This window comes from Bactrocera latifrons, unplaced genomic scaffold, assembly GCF_001853355.1.
Source record: "Bactrocera latifrons isolate USDA-ARS-PBARC rearing strain unplaced genomic scaffold, ASM185335v1 scaffold_443, whole genome shotgun sequence".
NCBI lineage: Eukaryota > Metazoa > Arthropoda > Insecta > Diptera > Tephritidae > Bactrocera > Bactrocera latifrons.
This window is the reverse complement of record NW_017537094.1, coordinates 185,479-201,841: the sequence shown is the minus strand read 5'-3', so window position 1 is coordinate 201,841 and position 16,363 is coordinate 185,479. Positions and strand designations below refer to the sequence as shown.

At 31.7% G+C, this 16,363-nt stretch overlaps 4 protein-coding genes across 6 annotated transcripts in view; 2 read left to right on the top strand and 2 right to left on the bottom strand.

Annotated features, from left to right (window-relative positions):
• Nucleotides 1-2,059: 2,059 nt before the first annotated feature.
• On the bottom strand, nt 2,060-9,914 carry LOC108972996 (far upstream element-binding protein 3). 2 transcript variants are annotated; one of them, XM_018939981.1, is made up of 10 exons: nt 9,612-9,914; nt 9,125-9,530; nt 8,768-9,051; nt 8,312-8,707; nt 7,995-8,141; nt 7,483-7,925; nt 7,348-7,409; nt 7,086-7,282; nt 6,540-7,014; nt 2,060-3,065 (listed from the first exon to the last, which is right to left on the bottom strand). In XM_018939981.1, the coding sequence occupies exons 1-9, from the start codon at nt 9,687-9,689 to the stop codon at nt 6,643-6,645; spliced, it is 2,385 nt and encodes a 794-aa protein (XP_018795526.1). In that variant the 5' UTR covers nt 9,690-9,914; the 3' UTR covers nt 2,060-3,065; nt 6,540-6,642. The 2 variants fall into 2 exon arrangements, with proteins under 2 accessions (XP_018795526.1, XP_018795524.1); XM_018939979.1 differs by lacking the exon at nt 2,060-3,065 and adding an exon at nt 4,946-6,124.
• Nucleotides 9,915-11,120: 1,206 nt separating this feature from the next.
• Nucleotides 11,121-11,950, top strand: LOC108972995 (transmembrane protein 14 homolog). The gene is made up of 2 exons (XM_018939978.1): nt 11,121-11,326; nt 11,426-11,950. The coding sequence occupies exons 1-2, from the start codon at nt 11,251-11,253 to the stop codon at nt 11,683-11,685; spliced, it is 336 nt and encodes a 111-aa protein (XP_018795523.1). The 5' UTR covers nt 11,121-11,250; the 3' UTR covers nt 11,686-11,950.
• Nucleotides 11,951-12,031: 81 nt separating this feature from the next.
• Nucleotides 12,032-12,988, top strand: LOC108972993 (transmembrane protein 14 homolog). 2 transcript variants are annotated; one of them, XM_018939977.1, is made up of 3 exons: nt 12,032-12,238; nt 12,295-12,643; nt 12,754-12,988. In XM_018939977.1, the coding sequence occupies exons 1-2, from the start codon at nt 12,163-12,165 to the stop codon at nt 12,618-12,620; spliced, it is 402 nt and encodes a 133-aa protein (XP_018795522.1). In that variant the 5' UTR covers nt 12,032-12,162; the 3' UTR covers nt 12,621-12,643; nt 12,754-12,988. The 2 variants fall into 2 exon arrangements, with proteins under 2 accessions (XP_018795522.1, XP_018795521.1); XM_018939976.1 differs by having other exon boundaries at nt 12,295-12,988.
• A 720-nt stretch (nt 12,989-13,708) lies between these two features.
• Nucleotides 13,709-16,363, bottom strand: part of LOC108972988 (putative uncharacterized protein DDB_G0277255) — a 30,591-nt gene continuing 27,936 nt past the window's right edge. The window contains exon 11 of the mRNA XM_018939970.1: nt 13,709-14,338. The gene's annotated coding sequence lies outside the window, so the exon portion shown is untranslated. The remainder of the gene's footprint in view (nt 14,339-16,363) is intronic.

Genomic DNA, 16,363 nt, shown 5'->3' with positions numbered 1-16,363 from the left:
AAGAAGATACACATTTGTCGGAGCCATCGATATCGGACTACTATAGCATATAGTAGCTGCGATACCAACTGAAAGATCAAAAATATATCCATGTATGGAAAACTATTTTATTTCACGAGATATATTCATGAAAGTCTTCATGTATAGAAAACTGTTTAATCTGACGAGATATCTCCATGGAATTTGGCACGGATTATTTTTAGGTGGCAACGCTAAAACTTCCGAACACATTTTTCAGATCGGACCACTATAGCGTATAGTTGCCATCCAAACTGAACTATTATGTAGAATAAAGTTCTTGTTTGGAAACTTTTTAAGGGTGTTACAGCTTTGGTGCAAATAAAGTTCGCGTTTTTTGTTTTTTTTTTTTTGTTATTGGTTATATCTGACACTTCGGTTACCGCACTCGTACATATGTACGTAAAATAAATGAAAGCACATGTTTGTATAGCTACCATACGAAATATTCTTTTGAATTGGGTTTAAAACTTCCAATCCCATTATAAGTGGGACTGTTTACAATATTTTCTTATCTCCGATGCCAAACAGCGATCTGGATAATGCTTATAGAAATTAAAATGTGAATCAGCAACATCAACCGTTATTTTCGTAAGGTTTATAAATATAATATATCATATACAAAGCAATGCACAGTATAAAAATATGCATACAAAATAATAATAGGAGTATTTAAAAAACGTTGAAATGTAATCGAAAAAATTAATTACGTGCATTTGCGCTCGCCTAAATCCGTAGTATTGCCGCCAACACCAGCCGACTAAGGCCGACTGACGTGTCCCAAACGGCAATGAATGGTGCAGGGAGAGGGATAAGCATGTACGTAAGGCAGTAGAATGTWGCGCATCATAATGGCAGAAGCAGCAACAGCAGCAGAACACTACGAGAAATATTTATGCAGACACACATACACATATAAACATATACATACATATATAAATATACATATGTATAACTAATGAAATTTGCATTACAAAATTTGATACAATAAAGAAATTATATGCATTAACAGTCAAATAGTTATAGTAAAATCATGTTTGTACGTATGCTGTATGTTCGCATTTGCAATTATACACGGTCAATATAGTGATAAACATAATAATTCATTGAGAAAATGCATGTACCTGTGTATGTAACATAAAAACAAACCCAACATGTTGGACCAAAATCGGGTCATCGTTCAWRTCACGCACACATAGTTAAACACAGTCAAGCACGAGTTAACGGGCGCATGCGCAAAGGTCAAACACATACATACATACATAAACAACAATTGCAAAAGGGAACAATGAGGCCTACATATCAACTACATATGTATTAAGTAGCTATGAAACTCCGATATTGCATTCCACTTTAAAAAGCATCGCTCCATGGTATATGGGAAGAYTCCCACTGCTCAACAAGTGTCTGACGGCTGTGTGCTTCGCTGCCTACGCGAACACCAGCTGAAAGTAAGTTAGACAAAACTAAATAATACACATACATATACATATAGATACGCATTTTGTATATAAGTATTCCATATAATTTTAATTTTTGAAAATTATATAAACTTGTATATACATTTATTTATATTTATATACATATATATTATATAAATACGTTGTTTTCAGTGTTAAAACAATGCTTTATTAAAGGTTACTTATTTTATTTTATTTTTTCAAACTATGTTGAACACGCTTGCGTGTCCAATAAACTGTGTTTATATATATTTTTATTATTATACTTTTTTCGCTGACAAAAACAATTGTTGTTGTTATTCTTTTAGCTATAACACCGCACTAAATGTGTGTGATATTGTTTTTGCCATTTCATACAATGCTTAAAATTAGATAGTTATATATATTGTTGTTGTTGTTTTCTGATTAATTAAGCGAAACAAATAKTTTGTTCCGTGCTCGTGTTCTATAAACAGTAAAATGTTTAAATATACGTATTTTTCTTTGCCATTATTTAAAAAGTTTATAAACAATTTTTTTATATTTAACGGTCGTTTTAAAATGTTGCAACATTTTAAAGGGACTCTCACGCATGTTTTTTGTTAATCAATATACTTGTTTTTGTATCTAAATTCTGTTGTACACTTTTACCCAGGTCTATAAACAATAATAATATATAAAATGAGCAATAACTAAATGGAGGTTTATATTAAAAAAAAAATAAAAGACACTAAAAACATATAAAATATGATTTTTGGATTAAAAAATTGTATATCAATTATTTTATAATATAGTGAAATCAGCATTTTAAAATAGGTAAAGTAAATATTTTTTTCTTCAAATTGCAATATATGTACATACGTGATAATAATTTCAAAGAGATATTGCATGTAGAGCAGCTTACCATAGTTTGGGAAATTATTTACTGCTATTTTGTRTTGTACGTACGTTTGTGGTAGTAGTAGTAGTGGTAGGAAATTTGGTAATTTGGCAGTTGGGTGAAGGTAAGTGCTACTTGTTTACTAGAAGTTATTGTTTGCTGTAGACTCTTAGCTCTTTTAAGAAACTGTTTAACTGGAAATAGATTTATGTTTATGCAATATAACATCAACCAATATAGTAGAGAGTAATTAAAACATAATATGTTATGTACGTATTTAAGTTAGGTAAATAGTTCTTTGGCGCACACACAAACACACACATATATATAATGCGTGCAAAAGTTTTATATAAACAATTCAGTTCAATATAATATAGCGAAACACATTATTTTCATACACATATAAATGTTTATATGCATGTATGTAAAGGTAAATAGATTGTGTTCAAAACTTTTATGTTCAAATATATTTTTTATATACTTGATATATGAAAAATGAATAAATTTAATATATTCATATAGATTATATTTGTTTGTATCAAAACAGTTAATCAATGTAATGAATCTTACCAAGAAAAGGTATGCATAAACCGTGTTTCTTTCTTTCTGTTTTCAAGTAATTAACTTTGCGCACTTTGCCTCACATATATGTATATATTTTAACTTTTTGCTCATATAGTTTCGCATTAACGACGTTTGTGCGACCGCTCGATCACCAATCGAACGACCTGAAGACGCGTGTGTGCAATCAACGTACCGGAGGACATGGGAGTGAACCATAGTTGGTTGGTCATTTATGTACATATAAAAAAAGATATAAAGAAAATATTATAGCTAACTTTCTCATAGAAAAACTATTGCATACAAATTTTTGGTTACACGAAAAATATTTTATTAAATGGTCGCTGGAAGTATTGTTGAAAATGTGGTTTTATATGTATATATGCATATGTAAATATAAGCAATTATTAAATTATATAAATTTGAGTTTAAAACCAGGTTGAATAATGTACAGTTGCGGTTTWAATAACCACCCCTATTTTGTTAAGCTTTTTAGGTTTGAATGGGCGGCTGCTTCTTCCAGTTTGTCTTCGAAAAGTTGTATAACATATGAAAATACGCTATTGGCGCTCAAGCGTCTGGTTGAATGATCTTAGTATTAGAAATTCGCTTAAGAGGACTGCTGCGGTACAACAGATGTTATAAATATTTCTTCAGAAAAGTGGAATTTTTATGTTGACCGATTTATGTATATCAACAAATTCTTATTTTCAAAACACCCTTTGCGAATTAATCGTCGAAAAAAGCCTACACTGTAACATAAAATTTGTATTATAGTAGTTTTATATAAAACTTGAAACAGAAGTTTTTTTACATTGACATAAATGGCACAGTAATATCCAGCTCAAGCATTATTGAACGCACTTATTAATAGGCAGCATTTAAACCASAAGGAACAACATATAACATCATCGCCGTCTCATTGATGGTAGCTTGTAAAATTTTTTACCAAAATATGATATGTGAAGGAAACCAATGCAGATTGGGAGCCAAAACACTTGTTTTATGAAATTTGAAAAAAAAAAACTTTTAATTCACCATATATTATTCGGACTCGTGTCATTATTTCATATTTATCAAATAAATGTTTCGCCATTTGAAGTTGAACATACACAAAACCAAAAATATGCACCAACTGCCGCCACTAAAGGGTTCTGATGAGTATGAAAACAGCAAGAGTTCCCANTTTTTATTCCTCCATAATGAAATTGGAAAAAAATAATAATATTGGGAAATAAACATTGGTAAATATGCATTTCTGGTAAAATATGTAAATATAAAATCAAGATTAATACCCTAAACACACATATGTACATAATATGTATATCAGATATAAAAAAAAAATAAATAAGAACCAAAAAGTTATATGAATAAAAAAAAAATCAATAAGAAATTTCTTCGTGAAGCTGAGAGTCTGTCTACAATTCGACCAAAATTGTTAAATCAATTTGTCAAGAATAAGTTGCTACTGCTCCATTTTATTCTTTAATTTGCGTTTTGCTTTTCTGCCATTTGGGTTATCCTTCATTTCGCTTCTGCCACTTACATTCTTGTATAAGTAAATATACCCGCCATATTGTGATTTTCAATGCTAATTAATTGAAATAAGTATATCAAGAGATTGTTTAATATATACCTATATATGCACAATGTATGCATATGATTGTATATGTAATAATTATATTGGCATTATAATTGAATTTCTTATAATATATTGTACACATATGGTAATTTGCATGTTTTAAATATACATATAGGCTGTCTCTTATACACATCTAGATGTGTATAAGAGACAGATGTATGCATATGATTGTATATGTAATAATTATATTGGCATTATAATTGAATTTCTTATAATATATTGTACACATATGGTAATTTGCATGTTTTAAATATACATATAGGTATGTAGATAGTAAAGTTACATAGACATACATATTTCATTTGCAAAATGGTAAATGACGTATTTGTTTAGGCAATCAATAATAAGAATTTTTTAAAAACAAATGTTTTCTATTTTATATATGTATGAAAGTTGCTTATTTTGTTTTTTTTTTCATACTGTGTATAATAAACGCAAATATGCATAATTCACTATGAGAAATTTTATTTGTTTATATCTTATATGCATTGTTTGTTTGTATCAGCACTTATTTGAAATAATTCCAAGCTTACCACGTGCAGTTCACTTTTTGTTTCGTGCAACATTTTTTGTTTTGTTTTGGATTCTATTTAAAATTTAACGGGAATGAATATTTTAACGCGCTGGAAAGTGACGTCCACTTTTAGATAGTCGAGTGCGGTATTGGCGGCGAGAAATGCGTACTCGTTGCATTTGCTATGTTTGGCTGACATTTTGCGAGCTGTACATGTATGTGTGTTACTATATTTTAGACATATTCCAGCTTCTTGTTTACTGTCAGGTGAATCATTCCATTAAGTATGGAGTGTGCACATTTCGTTGTAGTTGTTGTTGTTGTTGCTATGATGGTGCATTTGGAAGAATATTGAAATATAACTTTACATTTTTATTTGATTTCGCTGTTATTATGAAAGATTAGACCGTTAATGCGGATTTTGGTTTTTGTATGCACGTCTTAGTATAAAGATATCTGCTATTTACTGTTATGTCAAGCATTAATCATATAGATTAAAAGTTCCTTTTTAGTTCTGTGGGAAATTTACGAGCGTTAATTGTCACTAAAGCCTTACATTGCAAATATTTCATTAGCTAAGAGAGTGTTCACATTTTTTTACTCTTTTCTTTTCATTTTAATAGAACAAAACTACTTTCTTTTACTAGTTTTTTTCTTCGGCACGAAATTTTTTTAGTTTATTTTTTTTTTTTTAGAAAACACTCGAAGGATGCTTTCGGTTAGCGTTGCAATACTATTTTATGTCAAAGTCTGCAGTATTTATGATGTTTTTATGTGTTTTTTGCACTCAAATTAGATGTGAATTTAACCTGATCTAGAGTCGCGCCTTGACTTTTATCTAATTTTTCATTTGTGTTTATGCTGCTGATGTTTCTATAAATTATGCTTACAAACTAAAAAAACATATATATTTAAAATATTATATTTTAAACCATCTCGCACACGCCAACACATTTTCGCAGACTCATTTTATTTTCTTTTTTATATTATTTTAATTTTTTGCTGTGAGTGGTAAGGAGTAGTAGTAGTAGTAGTAGTAGAAGTAGTAGTAATTGAGACATTTGTGACCTCTGCAAAAAATGTTTTATGTTGGTATATATTTCGTTATATAGGCACGTAAAACAATAACATAATTGATATATATATGTGTAACAACAAATACAGTAAGTTATATAGTAAAAGGTGAGAATGTGAAATAAAAAGTTTATATAAAAATTGTAAATTGGTTGTCAATTGTAATAAGGCGCAATCTACCAAATAGTAAAGTGTAAAGGAATTAATCGATTTATAATATATATATATATATATAAATACAAGGCATAATTATGTTTGAAAAGTTTTAAATGTGATAAATAATGAATTTGTATAATAATATAGTGAAAATGGCATTTTCAAATGTAGCAAATATCTAGCAATTTTTCAAGAAGCATTTTAARTTTAATGTACATATGAAAAATCATTAACATATTCACATAAACAACTCACCCCATTCAACTGCTTTAACATCATTAATMATTTTGCATTTCACGCGTTACACAAACTTCTGCTACGTCTACATTGCTGCCGCCGTTACTCTTATACATAATATTTACTTCTGGTCGCCTTTTTGTTTATTCTGATTGGCGGCATTTGGTCCGCCACCCATATTACCGGGCTGCATGTTGGGTTGTGGCGCGCCTGGATATCCACCTCCTGGTGCGCCATAGCCCCCATAAGCCGCTTGTGGATAGCCGGGTGCAGCACCGCCTGCCGCCTGACTCGCTTGCGCCGCTGCATAGTACTGTGAATATTGCGCATATTGACTAGGTGTCATACCTTGCATTGCTGCATTGTTGCTGCCATCAGCGGGGTTATTACTAGCGCCTGCGTTGCTACTACCACCTGCATTGCTATTGACACCTGCTGCATTATTACTGTTAACGGCGCCGCCTGCTGCATTCACTTGGCCATTTTGTCCTTGCTGTATGGACATTTTATATGTTTAATATAAATACTCTTTCTTTCAAATAAAAATGTTCCTATGCAACAGACCTTCATTTGCTTTTCGATGGCTTCAGCTTCAGCAATCTTTCCTATACTACGATAATATTCCGCCCATTGCGCGCTATAATCTGCTGTACCTCCGCCTTGTTGTGCTTGTTGTTGCTGTGACTGCTGTTGAGGCTGCTGTTGTGCTTGCTGTTGTTGTGGCATACCAACAGCACCCATTGGTTGACCAGCATTCGCACCTTGAAGGAACAGATATAATTTGAAACGTGTTTAGCTGTTAATTTTCTAGCATATTTGTACTTACCAGCTTGTTTAGCTTTTAACTGTTGTTCTATCATTTCAGCTTCGCGCATCAAGCCCATTGATCTATAAATATTCAGATATATATCCAGTTTATTTAACAAACATATATAAATATTTTATTTTGATTATAACTTACTTGTAATATTCGATCCATTGTGCGGAATAATCAGCTTGGCCACCAGCAGCTGCTCCCGTATTTTGTCCCATTGCGGCACCGCCCATCATCATTTGTTGTTGTTGATTTTGATCTCCCCAACCTTGTGCATAACCGCCCCACTGCTGTTGATAAGCGGCAGCAGCGGCATTGGGATCATTTTGCATGGGGTTCTGTCCATAACCACCTTGGTTGTTATGTTGTCCAGGAATGTTACCACTAATGGGCTTCCGCGAAATAATTGGCAACTCCATATTAATCTTTTCGGCAATCATTTGACGTGCAGCTTCGACTTGTTCCGAGGTGCCTTTACATTTGAAGAGCTTCTCAGATGGTGGATTGACAGCATTTCTATCCATTTCACAATATGCCCCAGATTGCTGATTTATAAGCTTGATGGTTTCACCACCGCGACCAATGACAATCTACAAACAAAAATATTTTGGCATAATATTATTAAAGTCCACCAAAAAAWATATATATATATTACTTACACCACATTTTGACGAAGGTACCATAAATGTTATTTCCTCACGTGGCGGCTGTTGTGCGTGATTTACGCCATAACCGTAACCGTAATTGGAATTGTTTCCATCCATACTGCCATTGTTAGTGCTATTAGCGTTGCGTTGTTGTCGTTGCTGAAAATATACAAATACAATACATTTACTAGTTTTGCAACAAATTATAAAGTAAATTGTAACGTAGTTTTTTATAAAACTAAAATATTTACATATAAATTATTACTAAAATTAAAATTATATTTATATACAATTTTATAAAGTTATATTGTAAATATTAATTTGCTCACCATCATATTCTCAATAAGTCCGTCAATCATACGTTTGGCGTCATCAACTTGTTGTCGTGTGCCTTGTATAAGGCATCGTCTGTCGCCGGGTTCATCATTCTTGCCTTGAATGAATTGCAGCTTACAACCGCATTCGGTCTGTATTTTGCGTATCATGTCACCACCTTTGCCAATAACCACACCGACAGCTATTTTCGGCACAAATACTTCGCACTGTTCGCCAGTGTTGCCAAAATTATAGCCACCACTTCCGCCAATCCCAGCGCCTTGCACACTCCCGCCATTATTACGAGCTGCAAGCGCAGCTGCCTGTAAATCTTTCTGTGCAATCAAGTCTAATACAGCTTGCTTGGCATGTTCGATTTTTTGCGGATCTCCAGAGATACGAAGTGGTTTCTAAAAATATTTAAGATTGAGTAAATTTCCAATAAAATTTTATAATTCGAATATATTTACAATTATTTCTTGATTTGGTCCATCTTGTATTATAACCATTTTCGCGCCAGTTTTCTCTTGCAATTGTTTTATGGTATCACCACCTTTGCCAATTACCAAGCCCACTTTTGTGCCAGGTATCATAATTTCTTGGTACGGTGGGAATCCTGTAGGCCCTGGTGGGGGCATATTTATGGTCAACACAACTTCGATATTTCCACCGCCATTACGATTAGACAATTGTTGGAATAATTCGCGTCCTTTAGTAACAGTCTCACGGGATCCACGTAACGTAATGACTCGATCTATTTTCAGTATAAAAAAAATCCATATACATATATATGTATATCTCCCGGTTTAAAATGCAAGTTCATATACCTTGATCCTGTGACAGCTGTACTTTACAACCAGATTCACCCTGAATTTGGGTAATTGTCTCAGTGCTGCCACGTCCCAATACTGAATTTACCAGCGATTCTGGAATGCGTATTTGCTCCTCCACCGTTGTGCCAGCTGTAGCCGCCAAACGCTGTGCAACAGCAGTGGCTTGTGCGAGTGCTTGAGAAATATTCGTCGAACCAGCATTACTACCGCCGCCTCCCACGCTGCTACCGTTGGAATTATTGTAATCGTTGCCAGGACTAGTGAAACGTTTGGCTTCCGGACCGGAATCACTATCATCGTGGTTACGCTTAAAACCAACGCCGGATGGAGGTGAGATACCAGCGCTAGAAGAACCTCCACCACTTGGTTGTGCGGCATTTGGCTGAATCTTTGCGGCTATCTAAATATACATGTGTGTGTGTGTGTGGCAATTTACGGAATAGAATTTGATATTTTTAATATAGTATTGTATAAAATTTACCTGCTTAGCACGTTGTAGTGCTGCTGCAAAAGCTTGCGACTGATTTAGATTAGATTGTGATGCAGCAAATTCACTCATTTTTCTTCTTGGAAAATTTTTTCACAGTTTTGGAAAAAAAATTGCAGACTATTGAAACGTAGCTGTATGCGATACACGAATTTATAGAAGTGAAATAACACTTTTACACACTTAAAGGAATATATGAAACCTTTTTCTATTAAAATTGTTAAATATATATTGATTTTTTTTGATACTTTTCGATAAATTAGCGAAACTTTTCCTAACACCACATGAAGTCTTCCACTGAAAATTATAAATGGCGGAGGACCATCAAAGCAGTCGAAATAGCTGAAACGAACTGGTAAATGGAACACAATGCTGCCACCTGTTAAAAAAGAGTTCCACATTACTTTAACAAATTTTAGCAGGATTTATGTAAAAATTATTTTTACCCAAAATAGAAAWTTTCAAAACTTATACTAACATTGAAGAAAATTCAAATGATGAAAACATCATAAATACTAAACAGCATTTTTAAAGATATAATATTCCCTCAAAGTACCACAAAATTGCTTTGTTTAGTTCACTAAAAAAACTCTACACCTGATCAGCGCTGCCAAATTCGCGGATTTATCTGGATTTTTCGAGCAGCATTAAACRGTATTTTTTTTTTTAAATTATAATGGTCAGGACATTGATTAATAAAATAATCCCTCAAATTTCTACTAAATTGCTTTGTTTAGTTCACCACAAAAAACTCTGCACCTGATCAGCGCTGCCAGATTCTCGGATTTTTCCTCATTTTTCGAGCCTGCAAAAGGTCTTATGCATTTATACTCAAATATTTCCCGAAAATTTCAAGTTATGAGATRTATTTTCTTTATTTATATAAAATGAATTCGCATATCGGTTTCTCGGTCGATCAAGAAAACTGAACGCTGTTGGACTCTGACTTCTCGTACTTCCGCTTGCTCCATTTTCTCACAATTTCTTGCAAGAAGSTGTAAGTATACTTATGTGTTATGTTAAGTATTGTATGTACTTAACTAGTTACAAAAAAAGCTCACAACTGAAAAATTTTCAAAATCGATTGCTTACAATTTGTCAATTCAAAGTACACTTATCTAGCCAAGAAATTTGCTCATTAAGAGTGTTAATATTTTTACGATGTGAACTATGCAAAGTTCCACAATTATGTACATGAGCAAAGCCTTAGCAGACCTCATTATATGTAAATTAACATTAAAAAATGTAATAAAGCTGAATTTAATTAAATTATATTCTAAAACTTTTTTTGGTAATTCAAATGTTAAAATAATATATTGTATGTATACGCCTATTTTCAATTTAACTCCTTTTCGAATATAAAAAGTTTTAAACATGTAAATATGAATTTTACTATATTTTATGCAATTTTATATTCTGTATTGTACATAAATAGATTTGATGTCGGATTTTTTGGATTTACTTCCGCTGTGTCCAACATTTTCACCTCTATGTGCGGATTTATAGTGCAGAAGAAGTGGCAACACGGCCCCTGATTACAAACACTGTGGATTAACTATTGTGCTTTTACTAACCAATATTTTATCATATTTTGTTGAAATTTATATTTTAATAAAACATTACTTCTTAAAAAATGTCAACGGACCTAATTGGATTTTTATATGCCGCCACTGTTGCCGCTGGTGGTATTATGGGCTATGTTAAAGCCGGTAAGCGCAAATGAACGTGTGCTGAAATTGTGCAACTCATTCACTTAAGTTTCTTATATGAGTATAAATAATATTCATGTACATTTATCTGGATTTTAGGTTCCATACCGTCATTGGGTGCTGGAGTGGCATTCGGTGCCATTCTCGGTGTGGGTGCATACTATAATTCACAGGATCCGCCACGTCCACTCTTGCAGTTGGGCACTTCTGTGGCTTTGGCCGGTATCATGGGCTCTCGTTGGCAACGATCTGGTAAAATGATGCCTGCTGGCATGATTTGCATTATATCTGTTGCAGCMATACTTCGAAATTTAATCACTTATAATCGTTACTTGCCATTACCGGGGAGACAACAGTAAATCTATATGTTTATGCATATAAATCAGTTTGATCGTTTGTAGTTAATTGCTGGCAGGAAAACTTGCCTTTTTTACACTCACGCCGAGTAGAATATTTTGTTTATAATTAATTATAGACGTTAACATATGAACTTACTTAGAGTTGTCACATTTTATTAAGCTTGGTAACTGGGCTTGTGGTTTGTACTTTAAAAGTTGAAATTTGTTACTATAATTTTACAATGGAAATAAATATTTYAGCATTCTTGCTATATTTTGTATAATATTTTTTGTTTTCACAGTATTTTGTAATCACACTTTCATTTAAATAAAATTACTACTTTTTACGCTTAAGATTGTGTGTTAACTTGTTTAATCAGAAAACATAACAGAGACTCAGCTTATTTTTCAATCAATATTTGGACTGTTTAAACTTTTTTGTTAAATTATTGAAATGACAATTCTCACTTTTGTTGTGAAACGCAAATACAAGTAGGAATGACAGTTGATGTAATGGGCTTTCTGTTGGCGGGTACATACACCGCATTGGGCGTTGTAAAAGCTATGGACAATGGTAATTCATATATCACATTCCTTTTTATTATAAAAAAAAGTTTTTGTTCGTTTCAGACTCTTTTATTCAATTAGGAGCAAGTCTCATTGTTGGTGGTGTTCTAGGTTATGGTGCATATTTGAATTCAAAAGATCCGCCTCGTCCTTTGTTTCAGTTGTCTACTGAACTTTTGTTGGCCGGCATAATGGGAACACGTTATACTTTGACGAGCGATGTTAACGATGGCGCATTATTTTTAGCCACAGCTGCTTCAGCGTTTTACAATTCTTATACTTATACCGAAGATTTAAGTAATCAAATTGATATTGACGACTTCTTGGGAAGAGTGGATAGTAGGAAAATTACTATTAAAATACCAGATATTAAAAAGGCGATGGAATAACTGAATATGAAATTTGTGAATATGTATGTATATGCATATGTATGTACATATATAAAGTTTAAATATTCATAATGTTTAAAATTGTTACCTCCCCGCATTCTCTAAAATGATTTGGTGAATATTTCTGCCATAGTAAAAACAACTAATCGTGAGTTAGGAGCGTTTTAACAACCATGGTCTTAAACTCTCTTCTCTTAGTAACAAAACGGCTAATTAACAAAGTGTTTGMGGATTTTTGCGCTGTGATAATAGATTACCGGAGTTGCTAAACATCCATTTATCTCTTCAATACTTACGAGTTCGTATACTCTTACGAGTAACAATAATGAAAAAGTTATTTTATACAAATAATACACATATGTATCAATAAGCAAATTTTATTTTCAACAATTTTTAAATTTTTACAAACTCTAAATTAATGATTTTCACATTCTTTCGCATTTACCTATAAGTTTATTTTTTTAATGTATTTAGCTATATATATGTATGAAACATACATACATATATATGCTTTATCGCCTTCTTAACTAAAATGTCAAATAACATTTYCATACATAGTAAATTAGACTTATGGTATAATATTCACATAGTGTATTTCTTTATCATGTGTCTACAAAACAATAAACATTTATATTTAAACAATAAGTCAATGAATTGTGTGTATGTATGTATGTTATAGGCTGTAGCTACTAATGAAATTCAGTTATTATTATTTTTTTCTTGAATGTGAACATGCTATGCGTGTATTTCTTTCGTCTGTTTGAAACTAACATTATAAAATGAATTTTACAAAATATGAGTTATAAGAATTCGCGCAAAACCATTTATTCACATATACATATATAATAATTTCTTTTGTTTTCAATATATATGTATCTACATTTATTCATTCTAATGCACAAATGCATTTTACAGCTTTTAACAAAAAAGAACATAAAATTTATTTAAAAAATACAATTAAATTAAATATAATTATTCTTTAATTTACATATGTATATATAATAATTAAAACCTAAAACAAATCAATAAATTCTAACTACATGCTTCTTTTTAAAGTACGTATGTAATATTAAAATATGGATGTTGTCAAGTGTGGTTATGTGTGATCGATGCTTTTTGCATTTTTACGATGCATACGTGTATGTTATGTTGTACATAACTACATACGGATACTTAAGTGCAAATTTCCGGTAGCATAGGGGTTTGTGCTGGTCTAAATGAAAACGTTTATGTATTTATGTAATTGGGTATGTATTTATGTATGCGTGGCGCTATATGATTTCATGCATTTTATTTCATTAATATTCAGCTTTAACTGCTTTAACTAAATTCATGCATTAATTTTAACTATTTGTTTTGAAATGTAAATGTGTAGGTTAATATTTGTTTGAAAAAATTGAAAATGGCAATGATATGTCCTTTGCAAGCTGCCTAATTTAAATATACTAGTACGTAAATCTTTTACTAAATATGTGTTTATATCGACATAATATACGGCTGTTAATTGTTGTGGTTGTGTTGAGATGCGCGTTCATGTTACCGCTGCTGTCACTGTCAATTGCTGCCACACTTGCTTTTGCATTATATACTTCCGATCATATTTATGGTAGATCAAATAAAAAAAACACGTTAGTTAGACGAAAAACGTATGGCGGCGCCTTCACTCAGTCAGCAACGGAATTATTCTCTTCAAAAAGGAAACGCCTTCCAGTTAACCACTACACAGGGCACATAGAAAAGGAAACGGTGACAATTAGTAAACGAACATAAAATATGGTGGTATGAATGAAAAGAAATCGAAAGTAGTCAGTAAATGTGAAATGTGTAATGTATTTTAAAATAATTACGCAAATAATAAATATATGTATGTACGAAGAAAATAAAAAAATAAGTAACAAAATAAAAAAATAAAATAAATAAAAAATAAAAAAACCGTAACACTAAATATGAATTAATCGGTATGCATATAAAGAAATGCAAGTATGGTGTTACTAATGAAGCCAAAATTGTTTATTTTTGGTGTAATTTGTTAAGTTCTTTTATCTAATATATATGTTTTTTTTTATTAAATTTTTAGAATTTGTAATGAGTGATGTGTATTTGCCGCCACTGTCATGCAAAATTTCGTAGTTCAAGATGATGCTGGTTTTAGTTTTTAATTTAATTTACATTTCAAATGTTTGTATGTGTATTTTTTTTTTAGTTGACGAGTTTAAATTTTGAGTATTTTTATATATTTTATAATATTATATGCCAAAGTTTAAATTTGTTTCGATGCATTTCAAATATCCATAATAGTATAGGGTTGATGGTGTTTATTTTATACTTCTCCTTAACGTTGTATTTTATAACCATATTCCACGTTCCAGCTGTATTACGCAATGCGTTTATATGTATGTAGGTAGTTATCCTATACATCCAGTTAAACTAAATTAAATTTATATGTACTACATGCTAAGTATTCCAATAACCTGCTGCTGTTGCTGTAACTTTGCATAAGTTTTGGTCTAAACATTCATATCCAAATTTTTAATTGAATTTATGCATTTTAATATGCGTAATAAATGCCTTTGTATGTATGTGGTTTCTCATAAGTTTATGCGTTTGTGAAATTGTATAGGTTTTTATACTCTTTATATGTTCTACTGATGTTCTGTAATGCTTAGACACCATTTAATCCTTTTTATTTGTCTTGTTTTAGTAATGCAATATATAACTGATTAGCTAATGCTACATGTGTACTGTATTAAGTGTTGCAGTGTTGCATATGATTGTGTTCTTGGTGTTGGTGAAAATAGTGGACAGTGTTTTTGTTGTTTTTATGAGTTCCATTATTTGTGTGGTGAATGCGAATGTGAGTACTAAAATTTTTGTTATAATTTTTCATTTGTGTGTCCCTGTACTGAAGWACCGATTGATTAAATCAGCATAGAGGAAGAATAGTGTAGAGAATATAAGTTGAAATAGAGTGCGCCAATTCGTTTGAAAAARGAAAGTACGCGTAACTGTAATTCTTTGTAAAATTTTTGTGATAAAATGCTTTAAATTTCTTTAAATATTGTGAAAACTGTGTACTAACAAATGCCGCTGAACAAGTAGAAATTGTCTGTTACAACTAAACAGTTGTTGTTGCATTATTTGGGAAAGCCAATATGTGTTTAAACTGAATTTTCTGCATTGCAATATGGTATGGAGATTCTTCAGCGATTAGAGAATGTGCCACGAACATTTTATTTGGAAATGTTGACATAGCAAAACGCTCTCATTCTGAAGTGAACTTTTGCGGAAATCGAGTTTAAATTCGATTGCAGTTAATATTTTTCTTTTTTTTTTTTAAATTAACGAGAAAATGTGCATGAAAAGGAAGAGAAAGAGTATGAAAAGTAACCAATAAGTTAAGAATATGAAGGATTAATACTAACAACTCAATGAAACTATGTGTGGTGAATGCATGCAAACATTTCACAAGTGATATGATCACATTTTGCATTGTTTGTGTGTGTAAATGAGTGCCTTATGCAGTATGTATATGTTAACTTTGACTGTGTTCTAGCGCATTACTTGTAAAGCACATACATAAGACCAACATATGTATGCAAATTTTACAATATTATGTTTTTTGTTAACGATCACAACATTAAAGGATTCCAGTTCAATTTATTACGCAGTTAACTGTAAAAATATGTTAAAACGTGGCATACGGATACTGCTCTACCATATACCAAGCAAATGGTGGCTTATGC